At 34.4% G+C, this 23,841-nt stretch overlaps 1 protein-coding gene across 4 annotated transcripts in view; it reads left to right on the forward strand.

Annotated features, from left to right (window-relative positions):
- grb14 (growth factor receptor-bound protein 14) overlaps positions 1-23,841 on the forward strand; it is a 58,297-nt gene that overhangs the window by 30,905 nt on the left and 3,551 nt on the right. For 3 of the 4 annotated variants that reach the window (XM_088605442.1, XM_088605440.1, XM_088605441.1), the window contains 11 exons: positions 3,822-3,978; positions 10,946-11,067; positions 12,012-12,086; positions 12,745-12,882; positions 18,947-19,057; positions 19,829-19,924; positions 20,192-20,254; positions 21,751-21,867; positions 22,823-22,892; positions 23,392-23,479; positions 23,717-23,810. In XM_088605442.1, the coding sequence (XP_088461568.1) occupies positions 3,822-3,978; positions 10,946-11,067; positions 12,012-12,086; positions 12,745-12,882; positions 18,947-19,057; positions 19,829-19,924; positions 20,192-20,254; positions 21,751-21,867; positions 22,823-22,892; positions 23,392-23,479; positions 23,717-23,810 (1,131 nt within the window). Of the gene's footprint in view, positions 1-1,906; positions 3,171-3,821; positions 3,979-10,945; positions 11,068-12,011; positions 12,087-12,744; positions 12,883-18,946; positions 19,058-19,828; positions 19,925-20,191; positions 20,255-21,750; positions 21,868-22,822; positions 22,893-23,391; positions 23,480-23,716; positions 23,811-23,841 lie in introns of those variants that run through there. The other variant, XM_088605444.1, reaches the window with a different exon arrangement.

The raw sequence follows: 23,841 nt of genomic DNA on the forward strand, positions 1-23,841 counted from the left end.
AACAATTTACCAGCATGCAGATGCCTATTTTTACCATTGACTCCTAATCCTTTCCCACAGCATATTTAAGTTGGTTGTTGTCTTACTTTTCACACCTCTGGCTAGGTGATCCTACAAGATTTCAGATGGGTTGAAGTTGGCTACTGAGAAGGCTGATTTCAAAACCTTTCTTTCTCCTAGTTCCTTTATTTGTATACAAGCAAAATAACTGCAACCACTGTGTTACCATCTCCTTGTTTAATATAGACCCTACAAAACATTGTTTTATTTTTTACAGTTTTCTCTTGTACAGTACCTGATACATGCCTTTGTCCATGACACTCTTCTTGACTTGTGGTTTATCAATGGTTTACCAAAGGTTTTGAGCTGTAACTATTCATTATACTAGTAATGTTTCATTTCATACAGTAGGGTGAGATTTGATGAAGAACTGGAAGGTCAAGTAATTTAAGGTGGCTAGTTGAAAATTAACCATGATTTCTGGAACATTTTGCAGGATGTGTTTCTGCCAATCCCACCGCTTACATGTCTGTTTAAAGTGCACAAACTACTGAAAGCTTTCTTGTCTCAATTGAAGTACCAAAGGATATTTGAATTCTAGTAGCTTTCTAATTAGAAAAGAATGTACTAAATTTACTAGCTTCAAGGTGCTCATTAGTAAAATTACTGTGATGAGTAACTAATGTCATAATTACTTTGGATGTTAAACTTTCTCATATTAAGTTGGTCTGTTTGTAGTTTCGGTAATATTTGTAGGTTTCCCCAAATTGGATTAAATATATGCCTTATACATGTGGTATTTTATTTATTTATTATTTCTTTTAACTGCTTTCCTTCCATTAATAGATTTCTTCAGGAATGAACAATTAAATAATAAGTACACACATATCAGAATGAAACTTACTGTACTGTAGGTCCTAGATTTAGATTTCTGCAGATTTTTGCAGCTGTACAAGTTCCTTGTATAACTTTTCTTAATCAGCAAACACAGAGCTTATTTGTAATTTTTCAGTTTGAAGGCTTTTGTAATTTCTTTAAACCACAATTAAGTAAAATTATATAGTTGACGTTACAAGCAAAAATGCAGTGCACATAACATGGAATTTAAACAAGGAACAAAGATTGTATACAGCTCAGTGCAGAATATACTGTATCAATTTATTTTGTATCCCTTAATCAAATGTTTGTCAGAACTCACAGAGTACAAATGCAGAATGTTTCCATTATTTTTGGTGGGTATCACGGCACAAATTCGCAAAAAACCATTGGGTTTAAATTCCCAGTAGTATTAACTTCTGTACCTGTCAACCTCCTTAAGTTCAAGAAAAGTTTCTTTTTCATTTTCAGATGAAGGCAGCCTGCAAGGAAGCAATAGCTTAGCAACAGCCCTTAGTAACAGTCATTCATCCTAATGTTTTCTGACTGTTCTGACAAACCTTGTATAATGTGGTAAAATTATGTTTTATTGAGGAAAAGGTTTAAATGAGGAGAGAATTTTAACATTACTGTGCAGCACATTTTCTAGCCTTCTGTGAGGTTTGCTGAATATCTTTTCAGGCTTAATATTAGCCAGTTAACCATTGCACCATTACCAATGATTATTTTCTATTTTTTAGAGTTGTGGAAACATCCAGCACCACATATTTGTATCCCACATTAAAAAAATGATCAACTGACGTCCAATTAATTGTTGTAGAGGAAAAAAATAATGACAAAAAATAACTACAAATGGTTTGTGAGCTGTATATTTTATCAAATGCAATAGCAAGCTCTAATAAAATATATCATTTCAAATTATATGAGTAGTATGCATGTTCTTGTTAAATTAACAGTAATGGTTTTCTGAAATATCATTGAGTTATGACAATCTGCTACTTTTACTAGCCTTTTAGGCACAGAAGAAGCTCCTTTGAATGTTAGTTATAAATACACATTTTCTCTTTCAACAAATAAAAAATCAATAATTGTTAACCATTTTGAATTAATGAAAAATCAACCTAAGACAGCCTAGTGGTGCACTATAAGTTCTACACCTTGTTACAAACACGGCACTGTTCTTCATGAAATATGATAGCTCTGAGATTTGATTTGGCAATGTCTCAGGAAATGAAATGCACACAGGGACAAATTTGGAATTACGCCTAGATGCAATTCCCACATCTATCTTTTGTGGGAGTTTTTTTTTAAATAAACTAACATCTAACTGAAAATATGTTGACGGTATCGCAGAATTTTATATCAGGGATTGTTTTAGTCCTGACATCTTGCAGTCGTGTTATATCTTTCACTGTTGGAGTCCTTTGTAACAGCAATTAAGACATTATTACTCTCTTCCATTTTTTTCTAGTAAGAACTGATAGATCATGCAAGCAAAACTGCCTGTGAAAGAGGTTTCAGTAAATCAGCCCTTGGCTTTTGTTAGGTGCCTGCAAATGGAGATCCTTAAGTTTTTTTGTCTTGTAAATCTCCACACTGACTGATTAAATAGCAGATCGTTTACCTCATTTAGGGATGATGTCATAGCTGAAGGTTTTCATTCGCTGGTAGCTCTTGAAGGGTACTAACCCTGCCCCAGCTGGAACACAGTGACCTCTTTTCTTGTACAAAAGCAGGCTGGCTTGTCCTGCCCTGCCGATCCGCCTTAAACCAAGAGTGAAGCACAAAGACCGTGGCAGCAAGTTGATCTATACTGAGACTCTTTCCCTCCCCCTTTCCCATCAACTTTGGACAGAGTTGACCCAACTAGCATTAGATTTAACTATTACCTTTGTAATTTCTTGAGGACTCATGCAGTGCTTTATGCGAAGAACTATACTTGTCAAGGGTATGCGAATAAGGAGGTGGAGCGAGCCTTGTGACTTTTTTCTGGTGTTGAGCAGGCTCATCCTGTGCTTTTTTTACTTGAAAAGGTAGCAGGTGATTGGGCAGAGACTCTGTGACATGTATCTGTGGAGTCAGGAAACCGTTCTGCTAAGAGGCAGCTTTTTATAATCACCTCATTTCAGCTTGCTGCAGTAAAGAGTAGGTTGCTTCACAGCTGACATAGTGGTGTCTGATGTATGTTTCTATGTTTAATGCACAAAGCCTTTTTTATAATGCTGTGCACTCAGACTTACATCAGCTGCAGAGCTAGCCAAAATTCACACGTCTTCTTGTCTCCAAATACACTGGTAAGTAAAATATATAGTTTTTACAAATATAGCCTCTAGTACTGTATACTGTATGAATCATTCAGTTGTGAATCTTTGAATGTTTATTTATCCCTGCATTTTAAATCATGATGTTACTGTAGATACAGACCTTTGGAAGGATGTTTGATTAACCACTCAGGAGAATGAAATATTTTATGTTGGTGCGGCATTTTTATTTTATTTTAGGTTGGTGCAGCACAGCTAGTGAAAATTCAGGTTTTACTATGCGATCGTGATACACCGTTTTAATTTAAACTCTAAATGTGAAGTTTTTATTGCATTGGCAGGCTTGTGATGAACTGATAATACTAAAACTAAGTTGATATAGGCCTGAAAATCACATCAGGTAAGAAGGGGATAGAAAGTAAGCACATTCCCTTTGTAAGGAAGTGTATGTTTGTTTGTTCATGATATGAGGGGTTGCTCCTGTTCTCTTGTATGAGGTATTGATGTACTGTGTGCAAAGGTTACTAAAGATAAAACCTTCTGAGTATTAACTTTTAATATTTTTTTAAATATTTGTTTAGAATTTTATATAAGATAGCAAGAAACTTTAATTCCCAACATGTGGGTGAAGCTAATTATATGGACACGCACATATATAAATATAAATTAATGTTTTCATTTCAGGTAATCAAAGTGTATAATGAGGATAACACGAGTCGAGCATTAGAAGTACCCAGTGATTTTACTGCTCGGGACATATGCCAGTTGTTCATTCTAAAGAACCATTGCGTCGATGACCATAGTTGGACACTCTTTGAGCACATCTCCCACTTAGGCATAGGTAAGACTTTGTTAATTAATTGCATTCTGGGTCTCTTTGTCTAATTATTAACATGCTTCTTTGTATGCAAAAATGATTGTCATCATAAGGTTTTATAACATTCGAATGTCCACAAGTTAGACATCACAGCAGCAGTCATGTCTACAGTAACTTGCCATCTTAGGCCCAATTAAAAAAAGTCTTCATTTTCACAAAAAGACATTTGATATACTGGTAAATATACTTCCCTTATAATTTTACTGTTTTTACCCAAGTGTAACTTGTAATTAAAACTAGTCAAATCCATATTATTCCTTTGTGTTATAATAAAGCAGTTCTTCTAAAAGGTTACCTTCATGTGTGCAAAACTGTGGTTTGCAACGCCTGAATTGTTTTAAAGTTTTATTAAAAATGTTAATGACTCAAATTGAAATGATGGATTACCTTTGTACTTAAATCTCCGGTCAGCACAGATTCTGTCAATCATATACGTTTACCAGCAGTTAGTTTTTCTAATATAAAATCTCCCTTAACATTAACATTATGTAAGCAGTATAAGAATTTACTCTAACACCAAAAGAAGCAACAGGCTTAAATCTTGTGCAGAAGAACACAAGGATATTCACTCATGTTCCTGGATCCCAAGGATGTTTTTCTGATATAACATCTCCCTTTAACATTATTCAAGCATTATATAAATGAACTCTGATACCAAAAGATGCAACAGGCTTAAATCTTGTTCAGAAGAACACAAGGATGTTTACTCATATCCTTTTCTTACAATGAAAGGGGTTTTGCGTGTCCGCAAGATCATTGTGAAAATAGGTCAATATGCAAATTGCAAAAATGAAATGAATCGCACATAAAATAAAATTTTATTTCCAAGGGAATTTTAAGAAATAAAACTGAACAAAGTTTACAGCTATCAATCATTACAATATCAGCTAATACAGACTGCAGCCAAATTGCCTATAATCCAGATATGCATTTCGACTGTTATTATGTACAGTATCACTGAACTGTGTATAATTGATGTATATTTTGCATATTGGTGCAATGGTGTTACAATTTTAATTATACTGTAAGTGACACTTTCTAAGTAAAAGCAGAAAAATATTTTATTTTGCTAACGTTGCATTACTGTATGGTTTAACTTTTTAAAAAATGCAAATGTTTGTGGTGGCGTTTTCCACATGATCAACGAGAGAAACATTTAGGTCTGTTGATCATATACTGTATCATATATGAACATACTTGTATATTGTATTGACATTTCTGTTCAGTCAACAGTCAATAGTAGTGCCATCACTACCTGTTTTCTTGGAATTAGTATAGAAGACGTGGAACAGGGCATTAACTGTAACATACACTGAAGAAATTATGAAAGAAGAAATTTCATAACTATCAAAAGTATTAAATTGTTTAGACTTTTCTGTTTGCAGCACTCTTTCTCCCATAACCTTGTATGGGAAAAGGAATTCGATTATTTTTTTTAACTTAAAACAATAATATATTCCTAAGCATGGAAAACATGCCTTATGAATAGGTTTTGTAATGGTACTTATGAAATTCTAATTTATGTGCATAGTGCACATACAAAAAATTGTTAGATCTTAAGCATCTAAAATAAATGTTTTTGCATACATGTGGGCAGTCACCAGTGGAGTATGGAAGTGCTACACTGCATTGGATGATGAGGCTAATAATGAAGGAACTCATTTTCTGGAGTGCAGCTTTACTGCATTGTAGCCTGATGTTGTCAGATCTCAGAAGCTTAGCAAGACCCGGTCAATACTGAGACAGGAGGCCTCTGAAGAAAACCAAAACCATGATGCATAAGTGGTGTTGGTAGACCAGTGTAGTTCAAAACCAATGCTCCAGTATGGTGACTGGGTGAACTGTGTTGTAGTGCCTTACACTGAGGTCTTAACTACCTGGTCATTATACTGTATATTCAAGCGCACCCTTTGTAAGTACAGGGTTGTTAACCCCTGTTTCCAGGCTTAATTCTACTCTTGGTTTATACAATGTGTCCTGGCTAATATTTTCTCTTATTTCAATTGGCAAAATACCATCTCAATTCTCCACCTGATCTTCTTTGTAGCAGTTCAGCTGGCATATAGAGTACTTCAGTAGTGAATGAAAGTGAATCCTGTCCTAGTTGTAAAACACTTTTGCCATACAGTACCATGTGAGGTAAAGCACTATGCTGTATGATTGTAATTATTAGATGATCATTACTTGAATTGGATGATATGTACAGTACAATGCAAAGTAGCAAAGCAGATGGTTTTTAGACCATCACTTAAGTTTTACGAGGCCTAGTATCTAAACTGTTGGGCTGAAAGATGAACTCTTTTCTATAAGTGCCTTTGAAAGTCAAGTAAATTAAATCACTTTTTCAGCCAATCTTGAAAATCAGCTTGCTTGGCTTTTCCTATATTCAGTGGTTTTTACTGAAAAAAATCTGAATTCTTTGTTGTCTGTGTTGTCCTTCGTTTCTTTTGACAATAAGATCATTTTTGGCAAATTAAAATTGTTGGGCTTCTCACTGTGCCTTCAGTACATAGCCAAGCTTGGAACAATAAATATTACTTATGGTTTGAGTTATTTTATGCTTTATTTAAGTAGATGTGCTTCCAATTTTCTCATTTTAAGTTATTATTTTTTGTAACAGGACTCCTCAGCTATCATTTTCAAGGCCCCTGGATATTATTCAGATTAGTTCACAATTGCTGAAACTTATAATTGAACTAATTACTTAATTAGACTTTTTGTGTTCTCTTAAATCATTGTCAAACAATGATGACAATGTGTAAATCACTAAACGTTTTTCTTCAATGTATGATTTAATTAAACAAGAATTTAATATAACCATAATTAAGCTATAATTAAATTATGAGCTCTGTTAATGGTTTAATTATGTACAGTATTGGAGAATGCAGCTAAATGTAAAAAAGACCCATGATTGGAAAGCCTAAAGGTACCAACAGTGTTTCTTAATGTTTATTGAGAGATTGTTTTTAAAGGTACCCTTATTTAACATAATAGGAAATTATTAATGAACTGTCTCTGGTGCTTTTACATACAGTATACAATACATATACTGTATACTGTATGTTAAATGCATGCTATGTACAGTGTGTACATCCAGCCTTTGTATCGCAGATTCGGGTATACTGTATCTACAGTAGGCAAGGGAAGTGACTGCATAGTTTGTTAGCTACTGTAATTCTCTATGTGTCTCCTTACCTTATTATGAACAACGAGAGATTGAAGCAGCGTACAGTATATGGTGTTTAACTGGAATTATTGGGTGATTACATATTGCTTTATCAACATGCAAAAAATAAAGTGTCACTAGAAAAAGAAACCTGGATGCTATTATCTACAGGCGAAACAGGAAGATGCTTCGCGATTTTATAAGTTGGCAAGTAAACCGGGGACGAAAACAAATCAGAGTACAGTACAGTATGTGTTCTTTAAAGCTGACAGTAAATACATTTTTCTATTTACGAAATCCAATACAAAACTACTGTCCCGTGACATTTTTGCGCTGCCTGTGACAAAATAAACTTTAAACTGTTTTTTTTTGTACATTGGAAAGCAAGTCCTGGCACACCAAGCTATTTTAAATAGTCGGTGTCCACAACAAAAAGGACAGTGTCACTCCAAAAAAGTGTATCCGTGACGAAAAAATGCTTATCCTTTGATGAGTACGACAGCAACCAATAAATTGGTGATGGTAAAATATTTCGATATCCAAAGTTTTCAATAAGTTTGGAGAAAGTAGTATGGTTTCGTTTTGGTTTTAAAACTCTACGTTTTACATATTGTATGTTATTGCACGTCTTGTACACGATTTCCATCTTAGCGCAGTTCTCATATTTATACGTATTGTTTAAAAATGTTCAGTACAGTAACTACGTTTTGCACTTCTACGCATGTGCTGTGAAGGTAGCGCTAACTGGAAAAGTATTATTGCTAGAAAATAAACTGTGCGCTGCTCGCATTTACCCCCCACTTAACAGTGACTGCCACGCGAAAAACCTTAATACTTTTCGTGATTTTTAAGAACTGTGAAAGTGACGCTGTCGGCCCTGATGTACAGTCCTGTAACTGGTAAAGCACATGCATTGTACTGTTGTACCCAGTGGATAATTGTGCCTTTAGCTGTACATTCACAATGAATGAAGTTGAAGTTGCTCTGCAACTGAAGGCAATAACGTGTTTAAACTGAAAATCACAACGACGCATCTTGCTAACAATCACTAAAAACCAAAACAAGCAATCATAATCAGCATCACTATTTATATTTGTTTTCCATTGATCTTGACATCCCATGCTTTTTACATTTCTTATTCCTTAATAACATCGCCCGAGACTGATCGGATCTGTAACAGCTGATCATTTAGAATTTGATCCGCTGGGTGAGTGCAGATTAGCGCTAAGAATTAGTATTCAGCGGATAATAAAAAGGTAACGTTTAAATGTTTGCGACTGTAACTTAAAATACGCGGTTTAGTAATTTAATTTTGTCAAATTGAAAATGTCATGATTACACTTTATTAAAAGATAAACATTTCCAAATCTCAGTGTACTTGATTACTTTCCGCTCTTTGCCAACTTGTTCTGACACAAGGTGTCCGGTTTTTCTGGAGCCTGATCATCGCCCAGGACACGACATACAGGATAGTAGTTTTCTTTCTTTTATAAACACGATTGAAATGTATTTAAATGATTGTTATTATTTTAGTCTTTTGGAAGTGAGAATCGGATTGCTTTTGTTCGTTGTGTTGGTTAAATTGTATGATTTGCTTGCTGTTCAAGGACATTATGTAGCTTGATCGGAAAAAGTCTTACTATTCTACTCACGAAATACTCTGCCTAGTTATTAGTAATATAATTCTTAGTCTCCTTAGGTACTGTATATTTCATCCTTGGTAACTACTGTGTGTACTGTAGCAGATTTAGTTTTGGATCTAGACAGCCGTGACTGCCTGCTACTACAACTGTATCATGTCACTATCCTCGATATACAGTATACTGTATAAGGACTGGACTCCAATATCCGCAATATAGGGGTGGTATGTCTGTGTACATGCATAATCTGTACATCCCACAAACAACATCTCTTAGGTATATGGAATGTTTAAGAGCTTGCAGTAGTTATAAATTATGGAAATTACTTTTTGATCATTAAAAATATTTGAGTTAATCTCTTGTTGTTTCATAATTTTTGATGACTTACAGTATTTTGTATGTACGTAGGCTGTGTGTGTACAGTGTATACAACATATGCTTGTGGACAGCAAAGACATTGGTTGGAATGGGAATATGGAGCGATTCATGGAAGGTCTCTTCATCATTTAAACTGTAAAAGAAAAATCAGAGAACTGTGACTGGTCATGTTCTTGGATATACTGCAATCTATGGAGGACATCTGTTATGCTCTGCCCTGCTCTAAGTCCCTGTTATCAGAAGTGACCATTTGCTCTTTTTTTCAAAATGCTTAAATTAACCAAGAGGAATTTGTTAAGATGACCAACTACCCTTAACTATGAACATATATTGCGAATTAATTACTTTAACTTCAAGAAACTGTGCAGAGTTCCACATGATAGGTTTCCATAAAATCATAAAATATTAATTTTTAGTTCTAAGAACTGAATAAACTTTAATAATGATGTGAAGGAAAACCAGCATAACTAGCCGTCATTCCAATTATAAAATCAAATTTATTGTTTTTAAGGTTATTCATTTACTAAGAATAATTAAAAACAATGTTAATAATTAATCAGTGCAGCATAATGTGCTGTAGGGCACCAGTGCTGTTATGCTTGAAACACAACCAGGCATAAAATCATATACTAAATGGCTTGTGCAATAAAAATGGGCCATTTATTTGTAACATTCAAATATCATTGCTCAGTCTGCAAGTTTGTCAAGATCACCTGCATTTTCATTTATCATGAAATATTGGTCTTACAGTCTTAATATTTTCTGTCTCTGCGGCTTACAGACTTTTGACTCAGTTCATTTACAGCTGGATTAAGCCAACATTTGCACACTCTTCAATGTCCTGAATGCAAAATGTTTTAGTTCTCATTGCAATTATTACCACTTGGGAAATGTATGTTTGTAGACTTTATATAATGCATCTATGAGCTCTTTCTGTCTCATTTTACTTTTTTTCCTCATAGCATTTGTTTTTTCTGTATGTTTTATATACTGTATAGGTAATCTTGTGTAGTGTCTTGCCCTACAGTACTCTGCTTTTAAAACCCAGTATTTTCTGTGTGCTGTATTCCATAATGTGGACAACAGTATGTTTCAGCTTAGGAGTGTGAGCTCTAGATGCCCCACTTTCATCTGAAACTAGACCTGGTCACTTAAACCCACATTAATCAAAATTACTTGACCATAATGCCATCAGCAGGGTAAAAATCCCTTAATGTGAAAGAAGTGAAAAATCATTGAAGAGAACTTTGACTGAATGTGCTGAGATAGTAATTCCGCTGACATATAAGAAACTGTTGCTTACAGTACAGTATGTAGATCATTATAGCCCCATACAGGAAAATTGTAGGTTATGTTTCTAAAAAGATTTTAAAGTGAATTCAAAATGCATAAACAGTCTCTAAATGAAACTGCAAAGGTCAGATTTTAAAGACTACACAAACACGGCGTGTTAGTGGCCTTTGCAATATTATTTCAAATGTTTAGTGTAAGTACAAATCTTAAAATTACACATAACTTTAAATCTAAATTTATTTTTGTATTGCACTTGCATGTCTCTACAAACGTTTATACTGTATGTTTGTGCAGATATACAGTATAGATAGGTATGCATACACAGCCATGCAACCGAATTTGACTTAAACATTGGATTGTAGATTCAAAAAAAATATTAGATTAAATATCGTCAGCTAAGTACATTTTTTTGTTATCAGGTTATCCTGTTTGTTATTTTTACTTTGTTGTACAGAAAGAACCATAGAAGACCATGAATCAGTTATTGAAGTGCAATCAAGCTGGGGAATGGAAGGAGACAGCCGTCTGTACTTCAGGAAAAATTATGCCAAATACGAATTCTTCAAAAAACCATTGGTAAGTGTTGCATGTCTGCTTTAAAGATAAACTGAGTAAAATGTAAACCCTAACTGAGATTTGTCAATTTGTTATTGGTGCATAACTTGGGAAATACACTCCAGTTTTAGAATCCAGCTTAGAATACATGTAAGTAGGATGTAATGTACATTATATTAGCAATTACCAACAAGTGTATTTTTTATAATAATAAAAACACATTTTTTTTACTTGAGTTCCTTCCTGTTTTAGTCTTCTGCTTATTAAACAACATATATACAGTAGTATGAACAGTTACAATACCTTCTCAGGTCAAAACTGCACATTTACTTCACTTGACTCAAGGATATTGTATGCAGGTTTTTCATTTATACTGTGATCCTGTACACACAGAAAGTATTTGAGTTCATTTTAAATACAGTGTGAAAACTGGACTGATATTTACTCAGTGAGAAAAGTGTGCAATGAATGAAACAAAACATCTGTTGCTTTGCTGTGTTACTACATACAAAATAATGAAAGGAACAGCGAGCTGATTCTGTCTTCATTAACCAACATTTATCTTCATTCAGGTGTGTAGAAATACTGTAAATATGTAAGCTTTATAACCCAATAAGTGCAAAACCCTGGATGCAAAAATGAATATCTGAGATACAGTGTCTGCAAAATCCCATATTAAAAAGTTGTCATAAATTAAAACCACAACATGGAATGTTGTATGTTCCAGAATGTCTCGGGCAGTTCTTAAAAAAAAACAGCTATAGTTTTTCTCAATCGGAGGTTTTTCTTTGCTGTTGCCAAGTACAGTACTGTGATTTGGGATCATGTTTTTTTAATACAGTATTTGTCAGTTGCAGTTAAGCACATAAAAAGCAGTACAGTATGTAGCTAAGGAAGCTCAACACAACATTTGGCATTTTATTCCTAAAATAATATTATTAATGTACTTTTCTGGTTAATTTCAGGATTTTTTTCCAGAACATATGGTGTCTATTTCAGGTGAAACAAATGGGATTATGAACCATTCACAGCTTTTACAGGTAATAAAAGTACATTTTGACAGCATTTACCTTCTGAGAAATTGAACATTTAACAACACAGAGAGGAGTGATGATTTAGTTAACCATTTGAAAACTTCCCTAGCATAATTAAGTGTATTCTTCATTCATTCCATTAATAAAGCTAGCATACTCCTCACACAAGGGGAGGAGGATGTTTTCTTAAGATTTAGCTGTCTAGTACAAGATTCTGACTGCAGATGGCTGCAGAATGTAAGCTAGTTGTCAAAATTTTAAGAGCATACTGCAAGCTACTGTCTTTTTCAAGAGAAGTAATTGGTAAATTCCTGGTTGCTGGGAGACAAGTTGGCTCAGTGCTTTTCTGTGCTGTGCTGTTACCAAATAGTTTTTATGTTACTTACATTCATATATAAATTAGATTCGTTTACACAATAATGTATGTTTTCATTCGAATTTGTAATGCTTTGTATTGAATTGATTTTATTTTTCATTGAATAATTAGTAATAATGTAACATTGTTGATTCTTCTTATATAATCTGTCCATCATATCAGTATAATGTTTGATTGATACTGTAAATGCCATGTTTTATAAAGTGAATCACAATAATTGCTCCCGTTTTTAAGATATATTTATTTGGTAAATTGTGTCATATTTCGATATGTTATTGTCTTCCACAGACATTTCTCAGCTCAAGTACTTGTCCTGAGATTCATGGCTATTTGCACGCTAAGGAGCAGGGAAAAAAGTCGTGGAAAAAGTTTTACTTTGTTTTGAGAAGGTCTGGACTGTACTTTTCAAACAAGGGAACATCAAAGGTCTGTAAATATTATTTTATATCTGGTGATTCTATAAACAGTATAGGACCTATAAGTGAGTTAATGAGCCATTTGTAGTTTCACTGTACGGGCCATATGTATGACTTACGGAGCTTGTGTGATGCATACCTTAATCTTTGAGACCAGCATACTCTTGTGACAGGATCAACATAAACGTACTGTATATGCATCAGAAACACTGAAACTCTTTGTCATAAATTGACTTCACTGTATTAGGTGGGGAGTGCACAGTGCCTTGCAAAAGTATTCAGACCATTAGTATGGTGTTCCATTATAAGAATTTACAAAACATACACATTTTTACACATAATATTTTATTTAAAACCGGAGTGCTCAAACTGAGCACGTCTTGGATAGGTTACATTAAATGTTTGCAAAACCTAAAGTGAAAGAAACACAAAAATGTGGATTGCATAAGTATTAAGACCCTTAAACTCAATATTTTGTTGGAAATATTTTTGGCAGTAATTACAGCTGCAAGGCCTTTTGGGTCACTTTCTACCAGCTAACATACTGGCGTGGTACAGTTCTTGCTCATTGTTCTTGGCAGATTTGCTCAAGCTCTCTCAAGTTGCTTGCGTTACTTTTGCACAGCAGTTTTCAGGTCTTTCCATAAATGGTCAGTAGGAGTCCTGTCTGGGCCACTACAGGGCATTTAAAAAAAAAAAATCTTAAGCCACTCCAATGTAACCTTAACTTTGCGCTTTGTATCTTTTCCCTGCTGGAAGATGAATTTTTCTAGGTCTGTAGCAGGTTAGCTTCTAAGATTTACCAGTACTTACCACCAGTACCAGTACTTTGCTCTTTCAGTGTTCCCACCAGACTTCACAAGTATCTCAATCCATGTTGAAGAGAAACAGAACTACTGTAAAACATAATTCAGCCACCACCATCCTTGACAGTAAGGATGGTTTTGACTGAGTATTACACTATGTTGAGTCTGCATCACATGTAACCAAACCCCAAAAGATTCAATTTTGTCTTGTCTGACCACAAAGCCTTCCTCCACATGTTTGCAGTATGACTTAAATGCTTTGTTGAAAGCCCAAGGCGGAATTTGATTTTTCTTTTCAAATTCTATTCAAGCTCCCTTTGTGGAGTGACTGAATGTCGCTGACTCATGGACATTTTCTCCCATCTCAGCCACTGAAATCTGTAACTCATTTTAAAGTTGCTGCTGGCCTCATGGTGGCGTCCATAACCAGTTCTCCCCTTGCCTGGCGGATTAGTCGAATGTAGGTATATTAAGAATGCCTTTCACCTTCCACTTCTTAATTTAATCAACTGCACCATGCTCACAGACATATCTAGAGTCTTCAAAATGTTCACGACTACAATAATTCACTACCTGATTGAGGGATCTTACAGAGATACTGTAGGTGTGTTTATTCTGATGTCATATTACCATTATTGTATACAGGCCCCTCAGCTAATTGAGAGATTTCTTAAGGTAATTATGTGTACCAGTTAGGTTTACCAAAGCAAAGGGTTTGAACACTTGTGCAATAATGACTTTTTCAGTTTTCTTTCATAGTAATTATTTATTCCTTTTTGTTTGATGCTTTGAATGTGTGGTGTAGGTGGTGTGTATAACATATTAATTGCTACTTCAAAGTGTCATGGTGGCACGCATTAAAGCAACAAAATATGAATATGTGAATAATAATAGTACATGTGAATAAATATGCGTATTTTTGTAAGGCGTTTTACAAGGATTAATGACTATTGAATACATCTTTAAGGAAAAATAAGTCTCATAGTTCAACTAAGATCACCAGTGCTTCTCATAAATCAGGTTTTGTGTTTTTGATATTCTGGGGGTTGTGGTGCTTCCCCTTTTATAATGAGGTCAGCAACAAAGAGATATACTCCATACTGAGCATCAAAAGAAAATGATCACCCATGACTTGCTGCAAATTCACAAAGTTATTTGGATAATGACAGTCTTTTTGAAGGTGTACTGACGACTCATTGAACAGACATGATATGTAAATTCAACACAGTTGACACGATAGAGAATCCACTGTTTAAGATAAAGACTTGTAGGTTGTGTGGCCACTACTGAAAACAATGGAAGTTGTGTTTCTGTGACACCTGCTTTACGCCAGTTCACAAATGCTCACTGGTGGGATTCTGTCCATATAAGGTAGACCTTGGACAAGCATGTACTTGTTCACTGATGTCTGAGCCAGAGATGCCACACATCATTGCAACTCATCCCACAAATGTGCAGTTAGGCTCAGTTCTGGCATGATGGAAATCCACAGCATACCTGTCAGATTGTCAGCTTGCAATAAAGTCATTTTTACATGATTAGAATAAGGATGTGTGCCGATGGTATAGCCAGGATTTTATATTTGGCATGGCAGAGGGGTGGCTGGGACATCTACTTTATGGGGATGTCATTTTTAAAAGATATTATTTGGACTATAAATAGGATGTACTGTACTAAAAAAGGTGTATTACTATTCTCTGCGCCAATTACAATGGTAACCTCTATTTTAGACCATGGAATTGGCATGCAAGCAGAGTGAATTTGTGCAGAAAACCACTTATTTCCCGTTAAATCAGACTAAAACATCACAACTACAATGATCGAAATTAAGTGCCTTAATATCAGTTCATATTTATCAATATCTATTCATTCCTGATTTTAAACACCTTCTTCATGTCTCTTAAGAAACTGAGCTGATATGAGCTGCCTTGGCTCGATCTGAGATGCCATCACATCCCCCAGCCAAAATCTCACCTTATCTTTCACTTATCTACATGGAAATAATCGACAATGATCTGACGCATACTTTACTTGCTGACACCAATCATTTACAATATAGGCTACATGTGTACTCTTAAAAACATTTAAAACACATTGTACTGTAATTGTTTCCTATGATGAAATTTTCTTTTGTTGGTAAATTAACAACAATATGGGATTTTAGGTAATGCCTTAAATGGGTTGGCAGCTGGGGTGGCAAAGACGTATTTAAGGATGGCAAGAGCCACTCCATGCCACCCCTCTGGCTATGCCAGTAACATTGCTATCCAGCTGGAATGTGGTCTGGATAAGCCTGCAGAAAGGGTAGCAAGTGAGGTCCCAGGACATGATCAATGTAATGCAGTGTAATCAGGTTGTCATCAATCACTAAGAGCAGAGTTGTGTATTGACTAGATGCTCTTGTCCAGACCATTACAAATGCCCTCCTCATTGATTGCTGTGTTAGCATATCATTATCCACTCCTGAATCACACTTACTGACATCCATCATAGTAGTCAACATTAAACCTTGATTCATTGCTAAAAACGACTTGGTAGTGGTGCCGGCATGTTCTCTGGTGTTTCTCCACTGTAACAATGGCACAAAAGTGTTATTCTGTTGATAGGTGGGTCATTTCTGTATTTCATTTTTGTGTTTTCCCATCTTGATTTTCACCATGTTTAATATTCAAAAGGTTTAGTTGCATCATTACCTTTGCTCTGTCAACTCTTTCATTACTGAGGTTATTTAGTGCTTTTGTAACAATCAAAGCCATTCAAGAGTCATGACCAGGCACAAATTATCAATTAATCTAAATGATTCCAAAGCATTTAATCAATATCCAAAATCTGTAGGCTTCAATTGTTTCTTAAAACATACAGTATGTGCATAAATAGTGCAAATACTTTACAAAATTGTTGTGAAAAACATGGTTTATATTTTTAAAAATATCCTTTAATTGAAAGCTAATGTTAATTTGATTAAAGCTAAAAATTAGTTTTAAATGCTGTAGCCTTGTTTCCCTTCTTTTGTTTCAACTGTCTTTGCCAGAAAGGATCCATCAATGTGTAGTTAACATGCTAAGCTTAATAAAAAAATGATGAGAATAATGTGTTTAATATGGTAAAGCTTAATAAATACATGGATGTGTAGTGTAATGTGTTTTTTCAGCAACAAAAATGACAGGTGAATAAACAAAACAAAGGTCTCCAAACTGGCAGTCTTTGGTTCCAAGAGGTAGCATTCACTTTGCGTCACTTTGTGTTTTTATGTGTTCTGATAGTATCAAGGTGTACTGTTCATTGATAGAGGCACATGAATAATACCAATAAAAAAGATCGTAAAAGATACTTCAGTAATTAGCTATTTCTTGCTAATTATTATTATAAATAAATACAGTATAAGGAAAGCTCTGAAAACCCCTTTTGCAGTACACCTACAAGGTGTATACTGTACAGTGTTGCTGGAAAGTACAGTATGTACAGTAACTACTGTACTTGGTGCCCATTATTAACTTGTAAATGTTTAATCTTGTAAAGACTTGTCAAGCTTGTTTATTCTTCTGGTTCATTGATATGGTTTAGAAGATATTTTATTCTTTTGTTATTCTTCAAATGCCAGTTCTGTCACAGAGCTTCAGTCACTCTAAAGGTAAAGACCAACATTGTGAACGTTAGAAGAAGCCCCTGTATGCTATACAGTAGAAGCAATTTTATAGCTCTTTTTTTCTGACTAGTGCATTCAGGTCTTTAGGAACTGTAAAATGCTACAGTACATGAACTTTGTTTTTCCAGTGGTATCAGCTCTAGCCTGAAAGTTATTTTTTATTTCTGTATTTTAGTATGATCAACATGAGATTTTATCAGTGCAACACAGTACAGTAGAGTAAGGTATTTCCTATGACTGCCTTTTTTAGTCAGACTCGTTTTGTTCTATTTGTTAAATGATTGTGCTCAGATTTATGTGGTACAGAAGGCAGATTTATACAGTATATATGCTATCGCCTTCTCTAATTTTATGTTCTGTTAATTTCAAGATCAATAATAAATATGCTTTTAATGTGAAAGGAGGGTCTAGATTGCTTTTGTCTATATATACCGTATAACTCTGTAAAGTTCTATCAGATTCATTTTAAGTTTCTGCTGTTGAATATTCAGTAACCTCCTACTCAATTACCACACTACCTAAATTTGGTCACATTTCTTAGTCATGTTCCAATCATGGTACAGATGTTCACCTGTGCATAAAGTATACATATTTGAGAAAAGAGTATACTCTGCTTTGGTTAGTAATGTATGGGGTGAAATCAAAGGTCTGACCTTGAAGTGCACTGTAATGGAGTTGTTTTTCTTATTAATTTGGCGTTAATAATAATCTTATAATAAATGTAATACTGAATATACAGTAGTATATCATATTATTACATGTGTCTGTCAGTATAACATTTTAATAATTTGTATAACCAATCATAGATACTGTACAGATATGTAGGGTTGTGGGAGACAACATTGGAAAAAAATACTTTTGTTATTGTTTCTGAATGAACTATAACCAATATGTAGAGCCCTGTTCTAAATTGATGTTAAATGATGGAAGTCATTTTGCTTAGTCAACACAATTCTTCCTTCTTTCTCAGCAATAAAGACCCTTTCTGTTCAGCTACTTTTAAATCCCAATCTACTTTTGCGATTTTCACTAACATCAATGAGTCCTTTCATGTCCTCCAGTGTATGGCTCAACTGATCCCAAGCACTTATAACCAATAAAGGCATTATGCCATATGTTAACATTCCTACAAAAGCTCAGTGTATAGTTTAGTGTCTATTAACAGGTGTTCACCTAGAGGTTTCTTTCAGGACAAGATGTGGTCATGATGTGGTCCATGCATGGAAAAGGAAGATGTAATAACCACAAGGTGGACAATATTAAGACTTTTTATCGAATCTCTTTACTGAAGTTTTACATGGGGAACAATAAGTCAAGATAAACAACTGAACCAACTTTCCAAGTTAATCCCCAAAGAAATATAAAAAAGATAATAAAAGTACAAGTAATCAACCGAAAACAAGGATAAAGCAGTAACAGAGATAAAAACTGAAGGAACTAAACTAAAATTAAATAAGAATAGGAAAGTATAATGAAAAATAAAAAAGGCAACAGCAAAACACTCGTTTGCTTATGACTGTGAGGGTACATCCTCAGAGGCTCCAAAACAACATTATGGAAAACAAGCTATGAAATTATCAGTTGAAACCAACAAACACAAAATTGCTATTTTCATTTTCTAGGAGCCAAGGCATCTTCAATTCATTGCTGAATTCAGCGATAATGATGTGTATTCATTGCTGTCAGCCAGAAAGATGTATGGCGCTCCAACAGACTATGGATTCTGTATTAAGGTATTTTTATAATAGTTTATTTCCTATCAAGAAAGATAGACACGGAATATGAGTATGAGCATGCACTGTACATTACGAGTATGCTACATAGTTTGACATAATTTTATATTAAGCTACACTTAATACAGTAAATGTGGGAGACACAAACTTTTTCTGGGCATTTTCCAGTTATCTGTTATACTGTACATGTATGTTTAATGTACTGTAGATCATAGATTGCTGAGAACAAAGCAATCTGTCTGGTACTTACAGTACAGGACTTTACTCAGCTCTGTTGTTTTGAAGTTAAAAGTAGATTTGTCTTGTAAAAGAGAAGAGAAACCCAAACCCAAATTACATTTTCAGGTAATTAATGAGGGGTTAAATAAATTTAGGGGTGGCATGGTGGTGCAGTGACTAGCATCACTCCAGGGTGTATCCTGCCTTGTGCCTGTTGCTCACAATGGTTAGGCTATGGCTCCCCCTTGATCCAGTATTGGATAAAGCAGGTAGGAAATGCATAGAGGCAAACTGTATTAATAATTTTAATTTAAGGACCACAACTTCTGTTTTATTTCCTGCAGAAATACTGCATGCTAATCATTCTACAAATATTTGCATCTTTTACCTTGGTAATAAGAGCAAAAACAAATATTTGTATAAAAAGGAATGTGACATAAAACCTATCCATTAGTTACGAGTAAGACAATGTTAGAGGCTTTTATTCCTACAGATTTTGTCTTCAAGAAAGCCTTAAATACTAATCCTAAACAATATACTGTGGCTTTCTAGCCTACCAAATCTGGAGCAGCCAGAGACCTGAAACTGCTGTGTGCAGATGAGGAGCAGATTAAGACATGCTGGGTGACGGCCATTCGTCTCTTCAAAGTAAGTTCTTCAAATTTCAGGCTCCTTGTAATTTTAGAGTGATTAGTATTATAGATTTGGATTATAGGAGCTCTTGAAATGAAAAGTCTGTTTTCGTTTTGTATTAGTACAACAAATTAAATTCATATGCAGTTTTGTTCAACACAAAAGACTGAAGATGAATGAAGATGTTTTGCCTTTTATTTTTCTCTGATGTCTTTTTTTCTTCTTTTTACTATTTTGCTGAAGTGTATGTAGATGAATTATACTGTTGTTTTGTATTTTTAGTATGGGATGCAGCTGTACCAAAATTTCATTCAGCCACATCAAAAGCAGAAAGCATCACCAATGGTATGTGCCTTATTTGCAGTTTTTTTCTTATCCATTCAAGAATAATAAAAAAAAAACATTAAAGGGAAAAACGAAATTTTGGGCTATTCTCAAATTTAATGCAACTACTTACTCAGCATTTGTTATTGTATTGCAAAGTAAGCTTTAGAAATAGGGTTACGAGTAAGAGGAGGCCATCTTACACATTTTTTAATTCTCGCTCTTGAATCACTGAGAAAATGGTGGTACTATTTAGAACATGTTAACAATGCTACTGCTTTGCTGATGATCTCTTTCCCCGAAAAAGAAGAAAAACCAAACCATACTCCCCCTCTAACACTTTTAACATTTAGCACTCTTATCTTTTCCATCTTTTATAAATGCCTCATACTCTGCAGAAACATCTAACATCTAAAATCTAACATTTTTGTAGGACATTATAGACTACCACGTTATTGTAAGCTATCACCTAATTTTAGTAGTCATTATTATAATATTAGGGAAAACAGTACATGAATCATTAAGAATGACCTTTTAACAAATAGCATAATGTACGCATTGATAATATAGTCGTGGGACAATAAACACATTTACTATTGTTTTGGTAATCTAGTGTGAATAATTTGCTCCAAGTGCTTGGTTCTGTCCCTGAAAACATGAAACCAGACAATTAGAATTCTAAATACGTGAACTGCTGTTCCATTCCAGTAACTATAACTGGGTAGATGAGTGCTGTAGTCTCCCAAAAATAGATTCTCGATCAGCTGCTCTTAGATTAAGCAACTCATCACCTCTACTTCTGTATGAGAAAAATGCACAGTGTTTCCAGTGTGTCGTTTGGTTAGCTGTTCTAATGCTTTAGATATAGTCTTGTTGAGGAAGTAGGGGAAAGCTTTAAAACTATCCTTGTCTCAATCTCATTGTCATCGCTGTGCCATTAACCTTGTAATAAAAGCTGGTGCTTTGTTAGAGTGGTATAAGATACTATTAATAATTTGTAGAAAAAATGATTCATTAAAATGAAACAGCCCTAGTTTTTATTATTGGTGTAATAAGAATGTACTGAAAATAGTTAGCAGACAAAACACACATTACTGAGCTGATGAGCTTGCTCATTAACTCTAATAAATGAGGAGTTTCTAAGCACATGTGGGGGAGCCTTGGGGAAGTTAGAAACTGTGACAACTTAATTCAAAGCTTCACACTTGCCTTTTCTGCTTTTGACAAATAGCTTTAAACCACTGCATTTTATTTGCAAAATGCTGTGTTTTTGCAGTTCTTCCAGGATATGTAAAATTAAAGTGAAAAAAGAAAAGTGTAATTAGGGTGAAGCTGTTGGCTTTTGAGGGCTGCATTTTTCTGAGCTTCATTTAATTGTGTGCGCCACTAGATGGCACTAAAGTATCGCGATACAAAGGCTTTCTTGTATTCGTTTTTGCAGTTTGTCCAGCTTGTGTTAATAGAGGTAGCTGGGCCTCTGAGATGTTTCAACATGTTATTTTCACATTTCTCTCCAGAGAAGCATTTCTGAAAACTCCCTTGTGGCAATGGATTTCTCAGGGCACAAGAGCAGGGTGATAGAGAACCCTACAGAAGCGCTGTCTGTTGCAGTTGAGGAAGGTCTGTCTTGGCGGGTATGTCTTCTCTTGCTGTTGACAGAGTTGTTTTCAAATTAGTGCTTTTAGGATCTTCCCATTGTTTTTTTATTGATTGTGCTCCTTTTCTTTTTTTCCCCCAAAATCACTCTGTTTAAGGATCTACACTATATGCTATTTCCCAGAGAATATTTTAAACATATTAATAATGTTTCACTACCACTACCTTACTAGATTTTAGATTCTACAGTATATCTGTGTGTGCTTTTTCCAATTCTAAAACTCTGAAAAGTTGTGCATTTATAAATTTGTAGATGTGCTTCTTTATTTAATACTTCCTTGCTGCTTACAATACTGTCCCTGCTGTAACTCCAGCATGTTTGCTAATTTAGCAGGTAATTGGAAGCTATAAATAACTCTTCTTTTTTGAAAACTGCATCAACTAAAAAAATCAGTTGCTGAGTTTGGGGTATTGTTATTTCTTTAAACAAGATACTGTCCCTGAATGTATAGTATGCTTGGATAAATGACTTGAAGATGATGGGTTTCAGTCCAGACAAACATGTGTTTTCAAAAAATAAAACAATAAAAAACAACAGTACACAGAGAAGTGTATTCATCATTGTATACAATATTGTATTGTAATGAAGAACAGTGTTATCTATTATCTATAACAAGGCTTCAGCATGCATGAAGTACACAAAATAGAATCTTAAACATTATGTGCTTTAAAGATACTTAAATGTTTCATGGAGTGGTAGTGTAGTATTGAGTCATGTAAGTACATCAAGAAAACAAGTCTCTTAGATTCAGTTTTTTCCTTTCATGGCATAAAGGCTGTTTTCTCATTTTTCACTCAAATTAGACACATTTCTAATTCACTTGACATACAGTAAGAAACCTTTCTTCGTAGTAGATCCAACAGAGGTCTAGTGAGAATTAGACTCATTTGAGAGTACGTTCTTGACTGCATGTCTTGTGATTTTTTACGTAGAGAAAAAGCTGCCATCGTTTGAGCTCACATGGAAGCCCATCTACTTCTCAGAGCCCAACTTCAAACTTAGGTGAGTGGGGATAGTCCCTACTTTGTAACTCCTTATCTTGGAACCTCAAAATCTAGACTAGTCTTTACCAAAAACTGAAAGAAGATATCAAGGAATTCATTTTCTCTTAACTCTATGACCATTATGTTTTTTTTATATTATCTGCACATAGACCTACTTGTTATAGTTAATGAAAAATTGTTGACATTTTTAAATGAATAATAAGATCTGCATTCAGAATCTTGAATGTGTTTTTAACATACAGTATTTACTTGTTGTCTATCCAAATTTGGCACTTCTATTTTGAAATAGCATGGTGCCTTTTTACTAGACAATACATTTCTCACTGTAACATCACAGACGTATTTAATAGAAATCAGGCTCTTTTCCATATCAGTATATTTTTTTCAACCTTTAATGCAGACTCTTCCTCTTAGTGAAAAATTGAATGATTATTCAATATTTGATACTTGTACAAGTTGCTCTTGCTTACATTTATTAATGTATTTATTCTTAATAGCTATCCACAAGTGTCAGCCTTGGTTTCACTGCAAAATATCACGAGATGAAGCTCAGCGCTTAATTACACAGCAAGGTCTTATTGATGGGTAAGAACACATTGGCATTTTTATTAAATGGGTACATGTGCACCATTATCAATTGAATTACTGGCATGGTAAGAAACAGTTTCATTTTGAAAATCGTGATCCTTATGTTTATTACAAGTTCCGACAATGGAGGAATATTATTCTAATGAATGTCATTCTTTTTAATTTTTAATGTAGGATTTTAGATATTAAAAATAATGGCAAAACTGAATCTACACCAATATGTTTTAACTGCAGGGTTTTTCTGTTACGGGACAGCCAAAGCAATCCCAAGACATATGTCTTGTCATTGTGTCACGCCCAGAAAATAAAACACTTTCAGATTGTACCAGTAAGTATACATTTAAGTTTTGAACATTTTC

This window comes from Lepisosteus platostomus, chromosome 14 (assembly GCF_059453375.1).
Source record: "Lepisosteus platostomus isolate fLepPlt1 chromosome 14, fLepPlt1.hap1, whole genome shotgun sequence".
NCBI classification, from domain to species: Eukaryota; Metazoa; Chordata; class Actinopteri; order Semionotiformes; family Lepisosteidae; genus Lepisosteus; species Lepisosteus platostomus.